Source organism: Chlamydomonas reinhardtii, chromosome 1 (assembly GCF_000002595.2).
Source record: "Chlamydomonas reinhardtii strain CC-503 cw92 mt+ chromosome 1, whole genome shotgun sequence".
Lineage (NCBI taxonomy): Eukaryota > Viridiplantae > Chlorophyta > Chlorophyceae > Chlamydomonadales > Chlamydomonadaceae > Chlamydomonas > Chlamydomonas reinhardtii.
In genome coordinates, this window is record NC_057004.1 from 6,170,170 (window position 1) to 6,192,250 (window position 22,081).

The 22,081-nt window shown below is 65.8% G+C and overlaps 4 protein-coding genes across 4 annotated transcripts; 2 read left to right on the plus strand and 2 right to left on the minus strand.

Moving 5' to 3' along the window:
- Window positions 1-298: 298 nt before the first annotated feature.
- Window positions 299-6,424, minus strand: CHLRE_01g044150v5 (uncharacterized protein). Its single transcript, XM_043058855.1, has 16 exons — window positions 6,185-6,424; window positions 5,843-6,007; window positions 4,848-5,472; window positions 4,438-4,641; window positions 3,943-4,100; window positions 3,651-3,704; window positions 3,161-3,439; window positions 2,919-3,005; window positions 2,705-2,738; window positions 2,501-2,594; window positions 2,273-2,309; window positions 1,969-2,031; window positions 1,430-1,705; window positions 1,155-1,271; window positions 993-1,064; window positions 299-826 (listed from the first exon to the last, which is right to left on the minus strand). Exons 1-16 carry the CDS (start codon window positions 6,218-6,220, stop codon window positions 680-682), a joined length of 2,448 nt encoding a protein of 815 aa, XP_042928769.1. The 5' UTR covers window positions 6,221-6,424; the 3' UTR covers window positions 299-679.
- A 340-nt stretch (window positions 6,425-6,764) lies between these two features.
- CHLRE_01g044200v5 (uncharacterized protein) lies at window positions 6,765-8,926 on the plus strand. Its single transcript, XM_001689658.2, has 5 exons — window positions 6,765-6,949; window positions 7,042-7,102; window positions 7,236-7,348; window positions 7,606-7,884; window positions 8,054-8,926. The coding sequence occupies exons 1-5, from the start codon at window positions 6,866-6,868 to the stop codon at window positions 8,297-8,299; spliced, it is 783 nt and encodes a 260-aa protein (XP_001689710.1). The 5' UTR covers window positions 6,765-6,865; the 3' UTR covers window positions 8,300-8,926.
- Window positions 8,927-9,234: 308 nt separating this feature from the next.
- On the plus strand, window positions 9,235-18,368 carry CHLRE_01g044250v5 (uncharacterized protein). The gene is made up of 10 exons (XM_043058856.1): window positions 9,235-9,616; window positions 10,021-10,127; window positions 10,382-10,457; window positions 10,780-10,875; window positions 11,262-11,399; window positions 11,657-11,785; window positions 11,981-12,097; window positions 12,315-14,720; window positions 14,832-16,961; window positions 17,187-18,368. Exons 1-10 carry the CDS (start codon window positions 9,371-9,373, stop codon window positions 17,349-17,351), a joined length of 5,610 nt encoding a protein of 1,869 aa, XP_042928770.1. The 5' UTR covers window positions 9,235-9,370; the 3' UTR covers window positions 17,352-18,368.
- Window positions 18,369-18,488: 120 nt separating this feature from the next.
- Window positions 18,489-21,624, minus strand: CHLRE_01g044276v5 (uncharacterized protein). The gene is made up of 3 exons (XM_043058857.1): window positions 21,100-21,624; window positions 20,462-20,895; window positions 18,489-20,180 (listed from the first exon to the last, which is right to left on the minus strand). The coding sequence occupies exons 1-3, from the start codon at window positions 21,372-21,374 to the stop codon at window positions 18,706-18,708; spliced, it is 2,184 nt and encodes a 727-aa protein (XP_042928771.1). The 5' UTR covers window positions 21,375-21,624; the 3' UTR covers window positions 18,489-18,705.
- Window positions 21,625-22,081: the final 457 nt, after the last annotated feature.

Sequence of the window (22,081 nt, forward strand, 5' to 3'; positions counted from 1 at the left end):
GAAACCATGTTCATAACGCTGACTCTGCGCGGCGGGACTTGGGACGGCACATTCCATTGAATGCGCTCTATCGCTATTATTTCATCTGACGCGGCTCATCGTCACACGCCCGCGGGAAGATACCCATCTACTATCTGCTGGCGCCGGCGTGGATGCCCCAGAGTGGCCGGGCCCGACCTGTCACAGCACGGACACAGCTCAGGTCTTTTGGCACACGACAGGTGCTTGCATTCCTATAGAATACAGGGGACAGGGGTGACAGGAGTGACGGGGTGACAGGGAGCAGGACAATGCGGGCATCAGTGATGGTTTCGAGGCGTGCCCGGTCGTGGGACCAGGCGTGATGCAGAGTTGCGCGCGATGGACCCGTAAGGCCATAACAACGTAACACGGGTCCGACAGCCACACGGGGCCAAACCGGCCATAACACACTTGCCAACGTATCAACGCTGTGTTCTAAACGAGGGGAAACTTTGTAGTTGCCAAAAACAAACTGTAACATAGCGTCGCAGACTATCCGTCACCTGTTGTAGCTCACAGCCAGGAGGCAACAGCGTACACGCGTCCCACGCCGAACGGCCGAATCCAGACGCACCCGAACACTGCTGCAATGGTGCCACCCGGCCAGCTCTTCATGGCTTCTAATGCAAACTGGTCGCCTCTGCAACTGCTCAGGCTGCTACTGCCGGTACTCGGCCGACACAGCCGCCTCCAGCTCTGCCATGAGCCCGGCGAAGGCGCGGGCTGCTGTGTCCGGCGCGGCGTTGGGAATGCTCGCCACCACCTCCACTCGCCCGCGCTGCTGCTGGGCGACCATCAGGCGCGCCTGTAGACACGGGCAAAGGGCGCGAACAGGTACTGCCATGATACACAAAGAAAGGAGCGCACATGGAAGTTGTGGCACGCATGCATGTGCCCGGGACGTGGGGCGTGGGCGTGCATTCCTGCTGACGCCTAAGTAGCATGGCACTTGCAAGCCGCGCATGGCGTACCGTGATGCCGGTCGGCAGGAGGCCAGCACCAGCTGCGGAGCCGGAAAGTCCTTCGCCACCGGAAGGCCGTACCTGCACAGCACATGGTCACGCAGTGCGGCTTGCAGCGGCGTGAACTACGGACTGAGTGGCAAGGGCCAGCAGCCCGGGCAGCTCCTGTACCTGCAGCGGCCACGTCAGGCTCCAACGCGCCAGGTCAGCAGTCACGGGCCCACAGCCGCCCTCCTGCAGCAGCGCCTGCAGCCGCTGCAGCAGCACCCGCCCGTCCAGCACGCCGGACTGCAGCGGGTAGGTGAAGAGGGTGGCGGCGTGGCGTGCAGGTGGATTGACGGCAGCAGGTTTGGGGGCAGAGAGGGCAGCTGGGGCCAGGCCGGCCGTCATTGCCTAGGTGAGAGCGGCGCTAGTTTCCACGCACTAACGCGGCTTCTGCCCCTCACCTTTTGCACCGTGAACCCCACATGGCGACGTGGCAGCACTTGCAATCCCGCGGCCGCGAGGGTTGGGCCTGCCGCCGCCGATGCCAGCGCCTGCTGCCGTGCCGCGCGCGCCGCGCCCGCAGCCGAGCCGGCAGTCACGCCCGCTGCTGCTCCTCCTGCTGCTGCGACCCCCGCCGCTGATGGCGCCGCCGCATCCTCCAGGCGCCTTAGCGGCTGCATCGCCTTATTTGGGTCCACCTGCCAGGACCAGGCCACCGCCCAGCGAGACGTCTTGCCCTGCACACGGGGCCATGCAGTGGTAGCAGAGAGGCACAAGTGACGTGGAGGACCACGCACAGCCAAATGCACCGAGTCCCGTGGCGCGAGCAGGACGGCATCTACGCTGGGTCAGCGAAAGCCAAGCCAAGTGGCCAGAGGTGCCGAGCCCCTTACATCCAGCCGTACACATGCCGGTACATGCAAACACATACTTTGATACCAAGCATTGACACCACCGCCCCGCCAGCCATATCGTCCACCATATTGCCTGCAACCCGCACCTGCGCCAGCTCTGTGGTCCGCAGCTGTGTGATGTGGCGCGAGTGCAGTTCCTTCTTGACCGCCTGCATTTTAAAATTCCGACACACATTTACAACGCTCAGTAACAGGGTAGGAGCAGCGTCAAACCGCATTGCAGCAGCGGCCGCTGTGCTGTCCCTTGCTTGCACTCTCTACTAATGCATAAGCAAAGCTCGCGCGTGGCCCAACATAGAGGTCCGGTAACAATCCCCTTAGCTTCTTTGCTTCTTCCCAGACGCGCGTGTGCTGGGGCTCGTGTGTACAAAGATGTGACGCGGGTCGTACCTTGAGTGTGTCCTTCTTGCCCACCATGGTTGTGAACCTGCATCGTTGCACAGGGGGCGCCCTTTTGTTAAGACTGTGTGGCTGTGTGCAGGTCCACCAGCAAGTGCTGTCAGTTGCGAGGCGGCAAGTCACCGAACTCACGAAGTCCCAAACGCGCCCTGCTTTGCACACAGCCCCGCGTTTTTACAGGCACTGCCGCTGCCAATTTGCAATTGCTTCTGCACACACCAGTGCACCCTGTCTTGCAGCTCCTCGCTCTCCGCCACCATCTGCAACACGAACGCCAGCTCGCCGCCAGGGCACACCATCTCCGCCGCCGTGCCTGCACGAGCGCAGGCGTAAAGCAGCCGAGTAAGCAACGAGCAACGCTCAACGAGCGTTTGCGCGTCAGAGCTTGGTGCAACATCCAGTCGCCGCCGGCGCCAGCCGCACCTCCGAAGGCTGTGTTGGGGTTGCGTGCAGCCTCCTGCAGGCAGCCCAACGGGTCCGGGGCAGATCTTCTGAGACGCACAGGCTGCATGCACTGCTACAGCCCACGCAAGCAACGTCCACCTCCAGCCTCGTCCGCTGTCTCCCTTCAGTCAAGGTCCCCAGGACCCCGGCCCACTGCCCCCACCCTGCCAGGCAAGCGATGGTCCCGGCTCACTGCCATGCTTTCGAAGAAGGGCGGGTTGCACATGGTGAAAGCGAACGTCTCCTCGTCGTCCGCGAACGCTGGAAACAAGATGCCGACCTGTGGCCCGATGAATGGGTGCCGCCCCTTTGACATCAAGGTGATGACTTTCGGTTTTATGGGATGAACACAACGCCACGCGCGGCACAACAGAAATGTCAACAGAGTGGATACTGTCATGCGATCTCTCTCCGTGCGTGCGTACGGGCGCCTACCTCGAGGTTGGAGCTGCCCGTGGCAGATGCGTCGTGGGAGCTGGCCCCGCCCCTCCCAGGGCCGGCATCGGGGCTGCCTTCCTCCCCCGCCTGCCCCGCCGCTGCCCCACCCTCGCCGCCCTCTCCACAGTCCTGCTGGTCCGCAGCCCCAGCCGCGCCGGCAGCGTCCGCGGTTCCTGCGGCCTCTGCTGCGTCCGCTGCCTCCGCCGCCGTGCGCTTGCGCCCGCGCCGCCCGCCCGCCGCCCGGGCCGCGTCCAGGGGTGCCGCGGCACTAGGTCGCTGCGCCGTCAGTGGGCCAGGGGCATCGCATGCAGACGTGCAAAACGCACGTACACAGACTTCACACCAGTACAAATGGAAGCCTGATGCGCATGCGTGGGGTTCGTGCCTGCACAGTGACGGCTTGCGCACACCAGCACCAGCATCAGCACGTGACTGTACCACCCAGCCGGCAGCCCGCGGTACTGCCCCCCTCCCCCCACGGCCCCACCTGCAGTTCTGGGTGCAGGTGCGACAGGTCTCGGAGCTCCAGCAGGCCCGACAGCTGCGTGCAGGAAGCCAGCAAACACACGGCCAAGGATAAAATGCACGTATGCACGCATGGGACCCAACCAAAATCAAACGTCCCAGTCCGCCCCCCCACGCCCGGCCCCTTCCGTGCTCCACCACAACTCCTCCCGTAAATATTAAACACACACAGGCAATGCCAAGCCCAAGCCCACGCGCACGCACACCCCCACGCCCACGCACACGACTACACGCCCACACGCCCACGGCCCCACCTGCGGGTTGTCTGCAATGAGCTTGCGGCAGCAGCGCACCGCCGTGGCCGTGACGTCCACGCCGCTCATGCTCCAGCCGTACAGCACGGCGCCCAGCAGGCAGTAGATGAAGTTGGCGCCGCAGCCGATGTCCAGACCGCGCAGCGGCAGCAGCTCGCCTGCGCGACATCGCGTCACGACCCGACACGTCACGTCCAGGGCCAATGCGGGACGCAGTAGGCGCGCGAGGTGGCGCAGGGCAGGGCAGTGCGGAGAGAGCTGTGGCTGACGGGGAATGTGCGAAGTGGGGTCTAGGGCCGGCAGTCCTGGCATCACTTACAGCGGTCCAGCAGCCTTACCATCGCCATCTCAGCCACGAAACCACAGCTTCTCTGTTTCTTACTGTGAAAGGCAAACCAACCCACCGCCCCGCGCCTTCTCCAGCCCAACACCGCTTCCGGTGGAACTACTCTTGGGCTTGGGCACATACCCGTTCCCCCTCCCTCGATGCCGCACCTGCTGCGCCGCCGTGTGTCTCCTCGGGCGCCGACAGTGCCAACAGGTCGTTGACCCAGTGCAGGTAGTTGGCGCGGTTGGTGACGGGCGGCACCAACTGCCCCTCGGGCAGCCACCAGGCCAGACCAAAGTCGTCCCGCAGCAGGCAGGCCGTCAGCGCGCGAGTGGCGGCCCAGCTGGTGGTGTCCAGGTGCGCGCGGCCGCCTGCAGGGATGCAGGGTGAGGGCGCAGGTGTGAGGGTGCAGAGTGGAGGTGTTGGGCACTGGGTACGGGGCCCTGAGTGAGGGGCGGCAGAGTGCATGCGTCGTCGTTCGGGCAACGGGACGGGCGCTCGCGCACGTTGCACCCTGGCCTCTCCGCCCCCACTGCCCTCAAGTCACCACTCCGGCCTCGCACCGTCTGTCACTCACTGGGGTCCACGGTGACGTACGGCCGCAGCTCCTCATACCGCTCAGCCAGTGCGGCAAAGTCTGGCTCCGACCGGTAGTAGCGGTTGGCCGGGTGCATGCGCGCGTTGCCGCCGGCGCCGCCGCGGGGCCGCGCAGCTGCGCCGGCGCCGCCCGGCGCCGCGCGCGGCGGCGGCATCGCGGCGGCGTCCGCTGCCTCTGCCGCCGCGGCGGCTGCTGTCGGCGCCTGGTTGTTACCGCCGTGCTGCCGCGGCCTCCCGTGCGCAGCCTGGCCCGGCGGCCCTGGGCTGTCGTCCCGCGCGTTCTGGCTGCCGTTCAGCACGCCTGCCACGGCCGACGCAACCACTCCCTTCGCAACCACGGCATTCGCTGCGTCGGGGTCCGCCGCCCCTGCCGCTGCAATGGCGGTCGCCGTCTTCTCCAATGCCTCCTCCACAGTCTCGCCGGAGGCGGGGATGGCTTCCGCCGCCTCGCGCGCCGCCGCCGCGCCCGCCAGCGCCGCTGCCGCGCCCGCGGCCGCCTCCTCACTGTCCACTGGCACAACCTCACCGGCGTCGGTGACGGTGAGGCCGTGCTCGGCCAGTGTGAGATAAGCGCCGTTGAGGGCGTCCTGTATCATGCTGAACGCCTGAGGGGAGCAGCGTTGTAGTTAGCAACATGGCAGTCATTAGTTTGGGAGCGGGGGGCTGCCGTGCCTGCTCGTGCACAGGCGAGCCGAGCGCCCGCCGCACTCCTGCGACTCCCTACGGTAGCGCCCCACATGCTCCATGCGGTGCACACATGCCCGGACATCGCGGGTGAGCCTTCTCAAAAGGAACCTTCAGCTCTGCTGCATTGGTGCTGTACGCACATGTGGGCTTGCTCAGCCGCCCTACCGTCCCACCCGCTTACAGCCTCCTGCCCCTGCGCTTCCCCTCCTCCAGCCGCCCAGCTGTCAGCACCTTTCCATGGATGGGACCTTTTCTTTGGGCTTGGCCACATACCGGTAACCCACCCACCTCCTGTGCAATCGGGTTGTCGGGGTCTGCTGCCAGCATCTGCGCCCCCTCCGCGGCCTGGCCCCGGTATTCTGTGATCAGCTGGATCAGCTCGGCCACGTGCTCCATGAGCACCTCATCCACGTCATCACCGCCGCCACCACCAGCGCCCCCGGCCTGAGGGCCCTGGGGACAGCATCGCCGGGGCGTTGGGGGCACGGGAAATTTACGGATCGAGGGTTTGTCGTCGAACACGAGGAGCCGAGCACACGTAGCGCAGGCAGCCAACTTATGCCATTGCCGGAATGTGTCTAGCATTCGGTGGTGACAGGTAAGGCACGCGTGTGGGGCACGGCCGCTTACCAGGCCCACGGGTGGTGCGCGGCCAGCGTCTGCCATACCACCCTACTGTCGGGAGCCCCTCCGAGCCTATCCTGTCGCCGCACCGCCTAATTAAACACGCAGCTGTTATCAAAAGCAAGTTTTCAGCGTCCCGATATGCCAGCTCGCAGATCACGTTCAGTTTTCGCCTCTCTTTCGAACGGTTTTGCTGGAGCGCGCCCTGGTAACCTATTTTAGCGTGGCAATCAACAATTCCACGTGACAACCATGCATAAATAAATGCAGTACATTATTGCAGAGGTGTTTGTGCTCTTGCTGACCCCATGCGGGCGTGTGCCCAACGGCTGTGTGCCGCTTCTGTGCTCAAACGCATGCAGGATGTGTCGACAAGCACGTTGCTATGCCGGCATATGTCGCTTTGCTGTGGCTGCACACCAGGGGCTCAAGGTGCCTGGTCCCCAAGCCCTGATGGAAGGGTGAATGGGGGGTGGGGGCCTGTGGGGGGTGGGGGGGAGCGTCGGGGAGAGCAAACGGGTGCGGGTGTTCTGGGCGCCTCATTGCGACACACCCAAGAGCACAATACGAAGAGTGCTATTTGTGTGAGACAGCTTAGTATATAAATATAGAACCCAGGCACTTCTGCACTCTTGACGACGACTAGAACGCAACATCGTTGACCCAACTCGCGTGTCTCACCCACAAATGCAAGCTTCGTTCAGTCCTCAGGAGCAAGAGCTTATAGATAAGCTTAGAGACAAGTACGCTGGGCAAAGGGCGGAGCAAGAGGTACGCTCGCGCACTCCGCGGCCCCACAATTCCCCGCGCGCCCCTCGCGTTTAGTTACTGACAGAGATGTATGCTTTCCCCGCGTTATGCAGGTTGATACATCGTGTTTACAATGTACCGCGGGCGATGGGGCATTGTCGACGGCACCGACAGGTGCGGCTGGAACTGATAACGGTGGGAGCGGAACCCTGTCCCTTCGTGCCTTTTCCGGCGTTAACGGTGCTCCTGGCGCAAACCTGTGCATCCAGCTAGCCGCATCATCTCCATTCGTATGCCCATACTGCAGGCACGGGTGCCGGGGGCGTCGCGCGTGCCTCCTCCAACGTGGACGCGTCCGTGTGCACGCAGTGCCACGGCACCGGCACCATCGTGGAGATTTACAACCATAGGCGCCTGGAGGTGAGGACACCCACGTGTTGGTAGCGGGAACTAGATAAGGTCAGCCGCTAGAATGTCCACAGCTACCGTATCAGGCAAAGGGGGGAGATAGCACTCTTGCTTGCGGAGTTGGGCACTGGCAGCGAACGGGCAGTGCTGCCACAGCTCAGGATTGCCAGCACACCTCCCTGCCAACGCACCGCACCCAGCGACCATTGCCCCTTATGCTTATGGCGCCCAACTTATATCATGGTGCGCCTGCGCGTGCGTGCCCGCAGAACTATTGTCAGAACTGCGAGGGCCGCGGCGTGCGCCTCTTCAAGAATGGCGTGGAGGTGAAGGAGGGCCCCAAGGCGGCCTCGACGGCCGCGCTACCGCCGGGGGCTCTCAACAGCAGCAACGTCAAGCCGCCTGCCGGCATCACGGAGATGCATGAGCGGGCGAGCCGGGAGCAGGGTGACGAGGGCGAGCAGGGCGGCGCCAGCTCGGCGGAGCGGGCGGCGGCGTTGCACGCGGACCTGAAGCGGATAGCAACGCGGACGGCGGCATACACCAAGGTAGGAAGCGGAAAGCAGCCGGGCTTGGGGACTGCAACCTGGCAAGGATGGTTCGGACGTTCCTGGGCATTACGCGCTCACACCAAGCCATGCACTCCACTCGCTTCCGCCAGGCTCCAGTGCAAACTCTGTCTTCTCCCACCGCTCCCACGCACATTCGAACACACAGGAGCGGCTGGAGGCCATGCAGGTGGTCAAGGGCCCGGCGCCGCCCAAATGTGCTGACCCGGCGGGCCGGCAGGCGGCTGCGCAGGCGCTGGTGGCGGCGCTTGACCAGCAGCTGGAGAAGCTGGAGATGGCGCGGCGGCGGAAGGCGGCGGCGTTGGGGCGGCTGGAGGTGCACGGCGGGGATGGCGCTGGTGCTGCTGGCGGCGCGACGCTGCAGGATGTGATGGATAACGGGGGCAGCGCGTGATTGCGTGTGGGGCTGGTGGTGGTAGGGGTGCGGGGTGATTGGGCGTGCGGGGTGTGGCAAGGGACACGCGGGCACAGGTTAGCGGCTTGCAGGGACCTGGAAGGGAGCTAGCAGGCAATATGCAGATGAAGTGGATGAGCTGGCTGGTCGTGCTGACGGCGCTGACGCAACCGCGCCACCCGCGCGGGCAAGCAGCTGCCGCGGGTGGCCCCTGGTGGCCGCTGATGGCCGGCTTAGAGCAAGCAGCTGGCGCTTCAAGCTCGAAAGCTGGGCTCAATGCCTGCAGGAGCACTGAACAGAATGCGTTCAATTCTTCGTTGGATGGTAACATGGCCGTAACGGGGACCGCCCCATACCACCCCGTTTAGAAGATCTTTCCGGCGCGGCGTTCAGGGCGTGGTCGTGTCAGACACAGTACGATATCGAATGTCCCGCGGAATGGCGGATCCCAGCCGTGGGGACGTAGCTGATGCAGGTGCTAATGAAGATGTCAGCGCAACTTGAGTCGCGCTAGGATGCGTGGGTTGGGCGTCGAGGACCTGGGCATGGCCGTGCCGTGCACCATTGTTGGTGCGCGTGCATCGAGCCCGATGATGGGAAACCTGAGGGACACGCGTAATTCTAGGAGTACCCCTGCGGGAGGAATGCGCTCAGCAAACTTCCAGCCAGCCAGCAACTTTTCGGTACAGTAACTCCGTTCGACCAGCCGCGCACTCCTGCCCTGCCGTTGCAAATTGTTTGCCATCTTCTGGGGTCTGGGAATCAGCTGCACCCTGCGGGACTTCACCAACCTGCCTAACACTGTCCCACACCCCGGCGGGAGCGGGGCAAAACCCCAACAAAACGAGATGGCATCTGCCATCCACGGTAATGGCCAAAAACCGCGGCGCTGCATAGCTTAATCAAATACTGGTTACATACATGACACTAACTCCTATGTTGCCACCGTTGCTAGGGTATGAAGTTTCATGTGCGCTTTCACACGAACGACCTTGAAACGTCCCGAGCCTCAGCCGCGCTAGGTTGTGCGCTGCGCTCGAAAGCATGAATCTTAGGAGCTAGTGGTGGCAAATGGATTGGGAAGCAGACGACGCGGCGTCTGGCGCGACGCCTCGGTCGCTCGAGTTGCTGCCGGGAAAGGGCTTGCCACTGCCATCGCTGGATTTTGAGCGCTTAAGGGAGTACAACCAGCGACAGGAGCTGCGGGCTCAAAATGCTCTACGGAGCGCAAGCCCTGCACCGGACTACCAGCGCCCAGTGCACAAAAAGCCTGTCCTTCGACTGGCGCGACTTTCCAGGCTGGATGGTAACACCAAGGTTAGGCGTCAGGGGAAGGCGTGCAAGGTTAAGCGGCGAAGGCATGTCGTTTTATGTCGGCCTCGGGGACGCGGCAGCGCGCAGTCAGCACACATAACCTGAAGGCATACTTCATTGTCAAAACTGTTTGCCACCGGAGCGAACGCGCGGGGCCGGCTCGGAGGTCACGCCGAAACACGTGCGGCGCGGCCGCGGGCGCAGGGGGTTTAAGCATTTCAGTGAGGGGGTGGGTTAGGGGCTCGCGTCGCCTCAGCCCAGGTGCCCGGCATGGCCCCTGAGGGTTTCACAGTACAGGAAATAGTTTGAGCGCAAGCACAGTGCTCACGTCCACTCTGGTTCGCTCCAGCTGCCTGCCCATACTACCTGCTGCCTATACTACCCTGCCTGCCCATACTACCCTGCAGGCCAAGGTGGGCCGCAGCGTGCAGACCTCCCACGTCAAGTCGTGGCTGCACTCACATGGATATGTCGTGAAAGCGGACAAGCTCCATCCGGCAGTGACACGCGTCATGTGAGTGCGGCGATGGGCACGGCACAGCGCGGCGCGGTACAGGCCGGCGAGGGGGGAATAGCGCGGCGACGCAACCGCTGGCGGAGGGCTGAAGGCAGCGGCGTGGCACCGAATGCCGTAACCCGGCTTGAGCTACGCATACTCAATGTGACCACGCCCATCCGACATGAGCCATTGGGCCTTAACTCTGCCGTTGTGGCCTCATGGCCCGGCTGCTGCTACTGCTGCTTGTTGCTTCGGCCCCCGGCATGCAGTGCGGAGTGGTTTGACCTTGTGGATGACGACGGCAGCCGCACACTGGAGCACCACGAGCTGCTGGCAGCACTCAAGGTGCGTGAGAGGCGGGGCGGTGCGGAGCGACGAGGGGCTAGGGGGGCGGACGGGAGGAGGGCCGCTCAAACCGCTGACGTGGCTGCCTGGCGAGGGCCAATCCTGGCCCTAGCGACATGCACTTAGGCTGGGGCCGGGCACACGCCTTGCGGCGGCAACGGCGAGACACCTGGGCAGCAGTGATACCCCGGCAGGGGCTAGCACTGGGCAGGTGGCATGCCAAAGGCGGGCGTGTGAACCTGCCCTGGCGAAATGCACCTGGTCTCTGTACTGACGAGGGCTCTTGCGTTCATGCCTACCTACCTGTGGCGTGCGCCCACAGGCCGCCCAGATCCCCTGCAACGACGACACCATCACGGAGATGATCAATCTCATGGACATGAACCAGGACGGAGTCATCGGCTGGGATGAGTTCGAGGTGCGGGTCTGTGTGCGTGTGTGTGAACGAGCTGGGTGAACGGCAGCACCACCCGGTGCACGTTGTGCTGCTAGTGGCTGTTGGGTTCGGGTTACAGGAGTTACTGTGGCAGGGCGGATTCTGAGAGATTTCGCCGCTGCTGCTGCCGCGTTTGCCAGCCGTTCCCCGCAACACCTGCTCCTGGGCCTGCCCAATCGCCACCTGTGCTCCTGACTCCACCCCCGGGAAGCTGGGAACTCGGTGCATTTCGGGGATGGGGACTACTATCGAGTGCCACTCCGTTGTCAACCACGCTCTCCTCCTCGCTCTTTTGCATTGGGTTCGGTTTAGGTTGGGCTGGTATCTGCAATCCCACCTCCGCCTCCACCGCCGCCGTCACCTCCCAGGTGTTCATGACGGAGGAGTTCGCTGCAGGCAAGAGCCTGCTGTCCGGCGAGTACCTGCTGCCCAGCGGCCTGGCCATAAATTTCGGAGTCATGATCGGCAAGCTGAAGCGAGACAAGCTGTTGGGGGACGTCATGCAGGTGCGGGCACGAGTGCGGATGCGGGGATTTGCTTGGTACGCACACACAGGTCGTAGGGGCTGCGTAGCCATTCTTGAGGGTCCTGGCATCCAATCTAATTCTACCCACTTCTACCTGGGAACTGGCGGATGCATTGGTACTGGGACACAAAAACCGACTTGTGTGCATGCAAAGATACGTAAGATGCGCTCGCGCTTGCGGCTGTTCTCCGCGCTGCACCTGTTAACCGTGCGCCTGCCGTGTGCCCCCGCCTGCAGGAGGGCGCTGGCCGCAACCAGTGGGCGGACATCGCCACCGACCCCCAGCTGCTGGGCCGCGAGCTGGCCACCATGCAGCAGGCGGCGGAGGCAACCAGCCTGACGCTGGAGCACCTCATGCGCACAGAGGTGGGTGCGTCAGCGAGCGGGCGGCAGATGGAGCCCTAGCTATGGGTTCGTGGAGGAGCTGCTGCAATGGCCTGAGGGCTGCGGCTGCGGCTATGGAAAGTGCAGGGAAATTTCGTGCGGGGCTGCGCCCTTCTTCCCTAGGCCTGACTCACGCGCCCCACCTCGCCCACTCTGCCCACACGCCCGCCCGCACAGGTGGGCGACGCGTCCAGCGCCACGCCGCGCACGCAGCTGACCCACGCGCTACTGCAAGAGATGGAGGCCAACCGGCGGCGGCGCGATAAGGCGGACGAGCGCTGGACGGGAGTGAAGGTGCGTGTGGTTGGACTCCGCGCGCAAACCGCCAAACGAGGGGGAGCGAGGCGAACGCATGTGCCACCCAAGTTGCTTCGGGGCGCCAGCGCCATACCACAACCTACCACCGGGTGTGACCTTGACGGAACTTGATTGCATCACGAGCTCTCGACGTCGTTACTTGCCTCGTGGCGCAGCTGCTAACAGGTTGCTGCCTCTTCGCTCTGGTATGCAGGACAAGCTGCGCACCGGATCGCTAGGCCCTGAGCTGGCGCGGCGCGGACTACACCCGGTGCCCCCACCCACCACCGCCCCCACCGGTCGCGGCAGTAGCCTGGACTTCCACCCGGGGTTGCAGCACCTGCATCAGCACCAGCACCAGCGCCAGCAGTTGCACGGGTCGTGGGGAGGCCCCGCAGGCTTGTCCGGCGGCGTTTGCCCGGACCCCACGGCTCCACCGCTGCCGCCGCCTGGTGGGCTGGCACAGCCGCTGCTGTCGCTGGGTGCCTATGCAGGCGCCTCCGGCAGTGCCGTGCCTGGGGCGGGCGCGTGGGCGGCATACCCAGCGGGCAGCGCCCCCGGTTCCGGCGGCATGGCGGCGGCGGCGCTGGCAGGGAGCCGGTCGGTGACGCCTGTTGACGGCGGCTCGGGCTGGGGTTGGGCGGCGGCGGCGGGGCCGCAGGCCCTCGCGTCGCGGTCTGCAACGTCGAGCGGCACCGCGGCTAGCGGCGGCGGCGTGCCGGGCCTGCCTCTGGGCATGATGGCGGCGCTGGGGCCGACACCGTCGCAGCGGTCTGCCTCGCCGCAGTTGACCGAGCCGCGCCGCGGCGCCGGCACCGGCCAGGGCTACGGCCTCGACGGCCTCAACAGCGAGGGTGGCAGTGAGCACGGCACGCTGCTGCCCGCCGACGCCTCCGGCGCTTGGGGCGGTGCGACAGCCGGCGCCGCCGCCTTTGCCACCGGGCGCGGCGGCCTGGGTGCAGCCTCGTCCTCGATGGAGACACTGCCCTCAACTGGGTCGGGGGCGGTGCTGCCGCCGCGGCCGCGTGTCGCGGCGGCGCACACGGCGGCGTCGCGCAACCACCAGCGCGCGCCGCGGCGGGCCATCAGCACTGTGGGCCTCATGGCGGAGGAGCTGCGGGCATCTGGCGCCACACCGCTGGAGCGCGCAGCCAACGCTGCCGCCGCCTCCGCCACTGCGGTGGGCCTAGGGCTGGGGCTGTCGCAGGGGCCGTCACACGCAGCGGCAGGAAGCCGGGTGGGCTCGCCCGGCCCTGGCCAGCAGCACCCACACCCACACCCATCCGGCAACGCCCATGCACTTGCGCCGAGCCCGCACGGCGTTAGCAACCCGCACCCGCACCACCGCCAACCGGCAGCGCAGGGCCACGGCCACGGTGACCATCAGAACCACAGTCAGGCGCCACACACGGCCCAGCCGGGCGCAAGCCACAGCCGCTTTGCGAACCTGTCCCGCCCCGCCAGCCGCACTGCCGCCGCCGCCACAGCCACCACTGTTCTCGGCAGCAACTCCAGCCTCTCGCCGCCTGACTCCCCGCGCGGCCAGTTTGCGCCCCTTACCCAGGGCTCTTTTGGTGCCGGCGATGGCGCGTACGGCACCGTACCCACCAGCTCGCCCATTCCGTCCGTGCCGTACTACACTGCGGCTGCGCCACCGCCGCCGTCGTACAACGCTGTACTCCTTCCCATCTTGGCAACGCCCAGCGAGCTGAACGCATTTGTGGAGACTGCGGTGGGCTCCGGCCGCGCGGATGGCGCCTTGGGCATCAGCATGAGCCTGGGCGGCGGCAGCAGCAGCCGCAGCGGCAGCCCCGCACCCGGACGGCACGCTGCTTACGTGCACCCGCACACGCATGGGCAGGGTCAGGGTCAGGGTCAGATGGGGCGCCTGAGCTTCGGGGACGGGTACAGTCACGACGGTGCCGGTGCTGGTGGCGGCGCCGGCGCGCACATGGGCCACATGTCTGAAGTATTAGAGGCGGTGCTCCAGCAGCGGCGGCCACCCAGCTCCCTTGACCGGGCGGCAGGAGCCGCCGCCGCCGCGGCCGAGGGCTCGGATCTGTCGTCCCCGGCGGCGCACATGCCGCTGAGCCTGCGCCGTGATCTGTCGGGCGAGGACGACCCCGGCCTCGTGCTGCCGTACGACGACAGCGGCACCAGCAACGTTTACGGCTCGCTCGGCCGCGGCCGCGCGCCGTACACTGACTGTAGCGCCTCGCCGTCGCCCGCCGGCACGGCGCGAAGCGACGGCGCTGGCGCTGGCGGCGCCGTCGCCGGCATTTGGCCGTTGGCATCCGGCAGCATGGTTGTCAGCAGCGGCACCGCTGCCGTCAATAGCAGCTTTGGCGGCGCCGCGGCGGTGGCGCGCGACGCTGCGACGCTGCTGTCCGAGCGCAAGGCGGCGGTGCGGGCGGCCTGCAGCAGCAGCCTCAGCGGCATGAGCACACTGCCGGGAGGGATACCGGGCGCCCGCAGCTCCGCCTCCGCCACCGCCACTGGGAGCGGCATGGGCGCGGGCATGGGCGCGGGTGGCGAGCCGACAGCGGGATGGCCGGGCGGGCGCTGGTCACGTGCCGGCACACCCGCTGGGGATGATGGCGCCGGCGCCGGGAATACAAGAGTAAGCTGCGATCTTTCAAAGGGCTCCCGCGCAGCTGTCGTTTTGCCTCCCTTGCATGGGTTGTCCTTTCTTCAACATCGCCCCTGCAACTTCCCGGTCACGTCTCTGCAGGCCCTCTCCAGTGCGCCGCACGATTCGCTCTCGATTGCGGCTGAGACAGCAGCCGCAGCCGCTGTCGCCGCTCTTTCTGGCGTGTCGACCAATGGCAGCTTAGGAGGCGGAGGTGGGCCTAACGATGCAGCCTCCGCAGAGTGGATTTCTTACACACGCACCCGCGCGAGTGCTGTCGGCCCCACGCCTCTAGCGGCGCCGGCCGTGCATCCGCACCACTGTGGCTCGCGCGTCTCTTCGCCGGGCCCTCAGGCGATGGCGGGCGGACGCGGCAGCAGCGGCACTGGCAGCAGCCTCAGTGGCGGTGCTGGGGCTGGTGCCGCGTCAGTGGCGCGACTGGCGGCGGTGGCGGAGGGTCTCGGAGCCACTGCTGCGGTGATTTCCTCAGCGCAGCAGGAGGCAGCGGCGTCAGGCGTGCTGCCGCCGTCCATTCTTGGCTTGCCGCCAGCACCCGCGCCGCCACGCAGTGCTGCATGCTTCAGCAGCGACTGCGGCAGTGCCGCCGCAGGCGGCGGCGCCACGGCCTACGGCAGCAGCAATAAAGCGCTGCGGCCGACCAGCACCATGCTACGAACCAGCTCGTGCGCGGTGGCGTCGTGCGCAGCAGCCTGTGGGCTTACAAGGGACCCGGCGCCAGCTGGGGGCGTGCCGCTCGGCGCCGCCCGCAGCAACACGCATATTGGCTTCGTCACGTCCGCCCCTCTTTCGACGGTGCAGGCGCAGGCACTGCCGGCGCGCGCCAGCGGCACCGCGTCTTTGTCTTCATCCTGGAGCCGCAGCTCATGTGAGCGGGCCAGTCCGGTCCAGGCAGCCCAACTGCAGCAACAGCAGCTGGTGTCTGATGGCGGCTTCGGCGGTGCAGGAAGCGCGTCAGCCGTAGAGCTGCTGCCTAGCCAAGGCGTTGCGGATGAGGAGGAGGCGGACGCGGAAGTGGCACGACTGATGATGGGGGCAAGTGGTGTAGCAGCCGCTACCGCTACCATTACCGCTACGGCAACTTCGCCGAGCACAGGCGGCGCCGCTGCCCCTACTGCTCTCGCGCCGGCTCCTGCCGAGCCGCTGGAAGGACCCTGGCCGGCAGAGGTGACCAGCGCGTGGCGTGATCGCAGTCCCATGCCCGACTCGCTAGCGACGGCAGCTGCAGCCACGGCAGGAGCCGCTGCGCGGACCGCCACCGCCACCGCCACCGGGCGGCGCAGTGACACGCCGCTGTTGTCCCTGTCGAGAGCGCAGTGGCGGCCCAGCGGCACAGCCAGTGGCGACAGCAGGCCGGCGACGGGGACTGGCCTGGTGCCGACGCTTGGCGGCTGCGCTGCGCCCTCGCCGGACCCGGTGGCAGTCAGCAGCCGCGCCTCTGTGCCGCTGCCGCTGCCAAGCCGGGCTGTGTCGAGCCCACACATGATGGTCATTGCCTCATCCACGTCAGCCGTAAGCAGTGCCCAAACCGCTACCGCTACCGCAACCGCCGCCACAGCCGCGGCAGCAGGAGGGACAGCCGCAACGGCAGGCGCACCGACTGCCGGGCCGGCAGCAACTGCTGCCCGCGCCACCAGTAGCACCACATCCGCCAGCTCGGCCGCGGCAACCGCCATGCCGGTGTCAGCCGCCACGGCTGCCCCGGCCGCGCCCTCTGCGACAGCTTCCGCGCCTGCGTCTGTCGCTGCCGGCACATCGTCCACGCCCATGGGGCAGCGTGGCGCTGGCGGCGTGGTCATTAATTTCACCCACGCCACCGCAGCCACCATCACCACCAGCCCTAGCACCAACGGCATCAGCGCTAGCGCTGGCAGTAGCATTCGGCCCACGAGCACCACCGGCCTAAGCGTGTACGGCGCACATGCCGCTGCAGCCGGCGGCGCCGGCGCCACCCCTGCTACTACCAGCGTGACCAGCAGCCGGCCTGCGAGCGTTACAGGCTTCAGCACCGTCGGCTGTAGCAGCTTCAGCGGCACGGGCTCGTTGCCCAGCCGCCCGACAAGCGTTCTGGGAATGAGCTACAGCGGGGCTGCTGGCAGTCGGCCTGTAAGCCGGCTGGGGGCGCACACGGGCGTCACGGCATCTGGGGCGGAGGCTCGTGCGGCGCCGCCGAGGAGCCGGACGTCGCTGGCGATGCGGCCACACGACAAGGAGGTACGCCCGGAGTTATGCGCGCGCTGGCCAGGGCCTGGTAGACGTTACGGTGGGAACCATGGCTGCGCATGCTGGGGACGTGGGTGACCTGTGTGGGCCCGCCGGGCATGTGTAAACGTTTGTCGAGGCACGTCAAGCTGGGAAGCCCCGTCGCGGTGCGCTGTGTCGAGCAGGGGCTTGGCCTTCAACGTGCAGTCGTGCGGCCCTCCCTCTGTCCCTCTGCAGGACCTTGCCCAGTCCAGCTGGCGCGCTGCCACCGCCAGCCAGATGCAGCTGCGGCTGTCCAAGCAGCTGACCTCCACAGGAGCAGCCTTGGGTGCAGGCGCCGGTCTTAGCCGGGGCGGCGATGTTGGCAGCACGGCGGATGCGCGCGCCCGGGCATGGGGTTGACAGCATGTTGTCTTGTTAGCGCACTTGCTGAGAGCACATGGTCTGAGATGCGATGATCGCTGCAGAAGCGGAGCGTAGACGGCGTCCAGCCCAGCCGCTATCAGAGTATCAGGCAGGGCGCAGACATGTTGATTCTTGGAGCGGAAGCCGACGAGTTGTGAGGGTCCGTGGCCTGTAATCAAACTCACACGGGTGCTGGAGAGCTGAGCGTGCAAGCTGAAAGAGTAATTTCGTCAGGCTTGTATTGACGAAGATGAACTGAAATTGCGTAATGGAGCAACAGCATGCAGGCATGGTTGCATGTCTATCGCGATATGCACGGGTTCAGGTTGGGTGTTGACGGGTGTTGTGGGACTGCCAGCGGTTGGTGCGTGACAGAGACGTGGGCTATGAGAGCCGGCAAATTTCATCTATTGTGAATCCTCTCGATATGTACATTAGCTAGTCGCGTGCAGAGTGGGCAGATGACAGCTAGCTTTAAAGCTTGACTTTTATCCAATCCGACCCACGCACTTGACGGCCCACCGCAGGGACCGCTGGTGCGACGCTCGATATCGATGGCTCGGTTGCACTGACGGTTGCAATGAATCGTTGCGCGGACTTTAGGGAGCTGTTCTGTTCGTCCATGCAAGGTGCTGTAGGCGGGTGCCGTGGCCCGCTCATGTGGCTCGGTTCCTCTGGTTGCGACTGTGGTTGCGGTGTAGGCGCTGCACGGGGATTCGAACATACACGGCGTCCGGCCTAGGTCCGTGATGTGAGGAGCTGTCAGACAGTTTGTCCAGCGCTAGCCCGTTCCGGGTGTCGCCTGTCCTAGGCGGCGTAGACCGAACACCGTTGTTGCTTCGTGTGGGAACGTGGCAAGTGCGCGAGAGCCCCGGATGCCCTCGCCTCGGATGCCCTCGCCCGGTCGGCTGGGCAGTGACAGTCTGCTGGCGCGGGCGGGCTATACAGTGTCGCAGACACGCTTACGGGTAACGGCTCCACTCCGTTCACTGGTTCGGTAATGCCAATCGCGCAAATGTCCGCCGCCGCCACAGCAACCAGTCCAAGCATAGCAACACATCCCTCCTTCACGCAAACAGCACCGGCAGCACCACTACGCGAACGCACTGGGCGGCCCTTTTAAGCGGCCGGCCCAACTTATGATGACTGTAGTGCTCCGCCTAAGTCATGAGCCGTCGCATACCCTTATCATACAGATGCAGCAGCCCGTGGAACCTACCAAGCACACCCGGATCTACTGCACATGGAACCGCGACTGGGCCAGTCAACCTCAGACTGCTCGCTCGCTCTCTGCCGGCCTGCCCTCGCATGCTATCCACAAAGCTTGCCAGTGGCCCGCTAGCCCTGCGATCTATCCCTGGCGTGGCGGCGGGCTGCCGAAAAGGTCCGTGAGCTTTAGGGTGGCCGAGGCATCATTGCCAATGCTACTGCTACTGCCGCCGCTGTTGCGGCTGTTGTTGATCTTGCCGCCAGGCGGGCCGGCGGGCGAACTGCCTCCGCCTCCGCCGTTTCCACCACCTCCAGGGCTACCCACGATGATCTCAAGTGAAATCTTTGGGGCCGACACACCGCCGCCGCCAGCTGGCTTGGGCGTGGGCGCTGGCGCCGGCCTGCCTGGCGGGGACGGCAACGGCGGCAGTGGGATGCTGCCCAGCGTTCCCAGGTCAATGCCAAGCGGCCCGGCGATGTCAGAGAGCTTGACGCCTGTGGGCGGCAGCGCGGCCAGCAGCCCATCCAGGCTGACGCCGGACGGCAGTGGTGGCGGGGCCGGCAGTGGCGTGATGCTGGGCGGCAGCCCCGGCGGCTGTTGCTGCAGCAGCTGCCGCGGCGGTGGCCTGCGCGGTGCAGCCGCGGTGCTGTCGTCGCCGTCTGGAACGGTGATGCTGCCGCCCCGGCGAGCGCCATGGCCATTGCTGCCGGGGGTACTGCTACTGCTGGTGCTGGTGCCACTGCTCTTGCTGCCGATATTGAGCAACTCCGCGTCATCGCCGGCGCCCCCGCTCAAGACGAACACTCGGGCACCCGCAGGCGTCGAGGCCTGCTGTCCAACCGCGTCGTGTGCTGTCTTCAGAGGTGCGGCAGCGAGCCTCGCGGCGTCATCGCCCTGGGGCACCGCCGCCGCCGCAGCAGCTCCCGCCACCGCCCGCTGCAGCCGCCACAGCCGGCGGGCCAGAAGGTGCAGGCTGCCACTGGCGATGCCCGCAACCACTGCGGCTGTGGCCTTGCTCTGAAGCAGCTGATGCGCAGCAGCTGGGAGCGGCGACTCGCCAGTGACCACGGCCCCTGTGGCAGCGGCGGCGGCCGGCTGTTGCCTGCCGGCGGTTTCACGCGCGAGCGTGTGCTGTTGCGCTGCCGCGTCTTGTGAGGCTGTAGCACTCGCGGCTGCCGCAAAGACTGATGCCGCGGCTTCCATCACGGCATTGGCAGCCCGCTCTGAGTGCCAGCCGCCACCACCGCCGGCGCTGCCCCCATTGCTGGGATCGCGCAAGAGCCGACCGAGCAGGAGCCTTCGGTTGCCCTGCCGCTGGGCAGCCCCTGCCGACCCGCTCCTGAGGCCGGCTGCGACTGTAGCATCACCACTAATGGCGGCAGTAGCAGCAGCAGCAGCAGCGGCACCCACATGGCCGTCGTAGGCGGCGACACGCCGCCCTATGCTGGGGTTGGTGCTGGCTCCAGGCGGGGGCCAGCCGCTGGGGCCAGGGTTTGTTTCGGGGCCGGGGCCGGGGCCGCCGCCCCCTCCGCCGCCGCCGCCGCCCAATATGTCCGACAGGCGAATGGGCGGTGCGCCACCGGAAAGCTGAGGGCCACCGACGCTGCCGCCCTTGCCTGCATGCGGCACGTGCTGCGATGTAAGCGCTGACGGTGTCGGGTGTGCATGACGCAAGGCACCGCAGAGCAAGCAGGTCCGCATAAATGAATAAATTGCATTGCCGCAGCAAGCAGCGGAGCAGCGATCGAGCAACGATCAAGCAGGCCTGCCTGAAAAGCGGTGATGTGCAGCATGCAGCAGGCTGCAGACAAGCCCTCATGGGCGGCACAATTGGCATCTACAGCGCCGCGCCGCGCTATCACCCAGTCCCCCACCCACACAGCACACGCGCACTCACCCAGCAGATCAGACAGAGGAGGCAGGGCCGCCGACTGCAGGACACCGCGCCCCTGCGCGCGGCGGCGGCCCGGCTGCGCCGCCGCTGCCACGTCATCCCCCCCACCACCCTGCTGGCTGGGCCTGCTGCTGGTCCCCTGACGGTCCCTACAAGCCGCCTCCAGGAGTGCGGCAGCGTCTAGAATATTGGCGTCTGAGACTGTTGGCTCGTCGTTGGTGGCAGCGATGCCACATGGCTGACGCCCGGGCACTGCTGTGGGCTGCTGCGCCTCGGGCTGAGCGTCGTCCGTTGATGTGGGTCGGGGCACGTGTGTCCCCACAGCTGGCACGGCACGCCCCGCAGCAGCATCAGCAGCAGCGCCGCCGTCGCCCCCTTCGCTATCCAGCCCCAAAGCCGCCGGTTTTGAGACAACAGCACTGTCAATGTCGAGATCGCTGGGGAGCGGCGATGTCAGTGGCAATGGCATACGCCGCGGCTGGGCGTGCCAGGGCCAGAGCTGCGCGGGTGTCTGCACAGCAGTCGTTGCTGGGGCCGTGGATCGTGCCGTAGTTGGTACCAGCTCCCCCCCCGCTGCCAGCGCCTCCGGATTACGCTGCATAGCTTGCAGTAGCTGTGCTTTAAGCCAGAAGCCTGCCCACCAGTTTGTAAACAAAGGCTGCGACGGAAGCGGCAGGCGCCCGAGCCACCAGGACATCAGCTCGTTGCGAGGGGCCTGTGCCGGTGCTGCTGCGTCGGCGGCGCCGCTTGCAGAGGCCACAACATACGCAACGCCATTATTTGCGGCGCCGGCTCTGCGGAGGGAGGACGCCGCGCAAGCTACTCGCGCTGAGGCGAGGGCAGTCAGCAGCAGGAGCCGCAGCAGCGCCAAACGGCCCCGGGCGCCAAGCCAGGGAGCTGGGTCCTTATTGTTCATTGCACTAGTCGGACATGCCGTGCCACAGGGCCGGCATTTCGTGCGTTCCCCGACCGAGTTTGGGGCCCGTGGGTCAAAACCACACACCCGTGGATACGAAGAATTTGAGTAAAATTAGCAGGGAGCAACTGTTGTGATGCGGATAGGCTATGTCTGGCGCGTCGTTGGGTGGCGACGTCAGCAATGGAGGAGGGTTTGATGGGATCGAGAGGAGTGGACCGGCCATTGGAGGAGGCCAATCCAGCTTTGCACTTGTACCTAAAATACAATTGGACAGCTCATAGTTCTCACTGTACGGAAACTGGACTCCCGCCCCCCGCCCCCGCGTGTTTCGTCAGTGCGGTACGGTGTTGAGGCGGTGCTCGTGACTGCCGCAGGATCTTCTTGTTTACGAAGGCGTGCTCCCTGCATTCGGTGCCGCAACAAGCGCAAACTGCTGCCTGCCCAGTAAGTTAGGGCTTGGGGTGATGAGGAAAGACACCACCCGTGGTGGGGAACCTCTTGGATGACCAATGGGTCTGCAGGGTTAAAACTCTCGGCTCTTGAATTTTTGTAAAGCCTTGCCCCTGCTTTTCGCCGTTTAGCACCAAGTGGTGGCGGGGTCAAGATGGGCCCTGCGCACGCAGATACAGGCTGCGCACAAGCTAGACTTCACCCCCAGGGGATTTGTCTAATCTGGTGCGTCTGTGGCATGCTTTCAAAGAGCT

What these genes read in the sequence shown, in the direction of transcription:
- CHLRE_01g044150v5 (XM_043058855.1), bottom strand. Translation starts at nt 6,220, where the DNA reads ATGGCAGACGCTGGCCGCGCACCACCCGTGGGCCTG. An exon ending in CTGCAAGACAGGGTGCACTG is followed by an intron (nt 2,310 to 2,500) that starts GTGTGTGCAGAA and finishes GCAACGATGCAG; the next exon opens with GTTCACAACCATGGTGGGCA. An exon ending in TCCTGCCGACCGGCATCACG is followed by an intron (nt 827 to 992) that starts GTACGCCATGCG and finishes CCGTGTCTACAG; the next exon opens with GCGCGCCTGATGGTCGCCCA.
- CHLRE_01g044200v5 (XM_001689658.2), top strand. Translation starts at nt 6,866, where the DNA reads ATGCAAGCTTCGTTCAGTCCTCAGGAGCAAGAGCTTATAGATAAGCTT. An exon ending in ATTGTCGACGGCACCGACAG is followed by an intron (nt 7,103 to 7,235) that starts GTGCGGCTGGAA and finishes CCCATACTGCAG; the next exon opens with GCACGGGTGCCGGGGGCGTC. An exon ending in GGACGGCGGCATACACCAAG is followed by an intron (nt 7,885 to 8,053) that starts GTAGGAAGCGGA and finishes TCGAACACACAG; the next exon opens with GAGCGGCTGGAGGCCATGCA.
- CHLRE_01g044250v5 (XM_043058856.1), top strand. Translation starts at nt 9,371, where the DNA reads ATGGATTGGGAAGCAGACGACGCGGCGTCTGGCGCGACGCCTCGGTCG. An exon ending in GGCTGGATGGTAACACCAAG is followed by an intron (nt 9,617 to 10,020) that starts GTTAGGCGTCAG and finishes ACTACCCTGCAG; the next exon opens with GCCAAGGTGGGCCGCAGCGT. An exon ending in AGCTGCTGGCAGCACTCAAG is followed by an intron (nt 10,458 to 10,779) that starts GTGCGTGAGAGG and finishes GTGCGCCCACAG; the next exon opens with GCCGCCCAGATCCCCTGCAA.
- CHLRE_01g044276v5 (XM_043058857.1), bottom strand. Translation starts at nt 21,374, where the DNA reads ATGAACAATAAGGACCCAGCTCCCTGGCTTGGCGCCCGGGGCCGTTTG. An exon ending in CAGCCTTTGTTTACAAACTG is followed by an intron (nt 20,896 to 21,099) that starts GTGGGCAGGCTT and finishes GCCGCTCCCCAG; the next exon opens with CGATCTCGACATTGACAGTG. An exon ending in TCCTCTGTCTGATCTGCTGG is followed by an intron (nt 20,181 to 20,461) that starts GTGAGTGCGCGT and finishes TGCCGCATGCAG; the next exon opens with GCAAGGGCGGCAGCGTCGGT.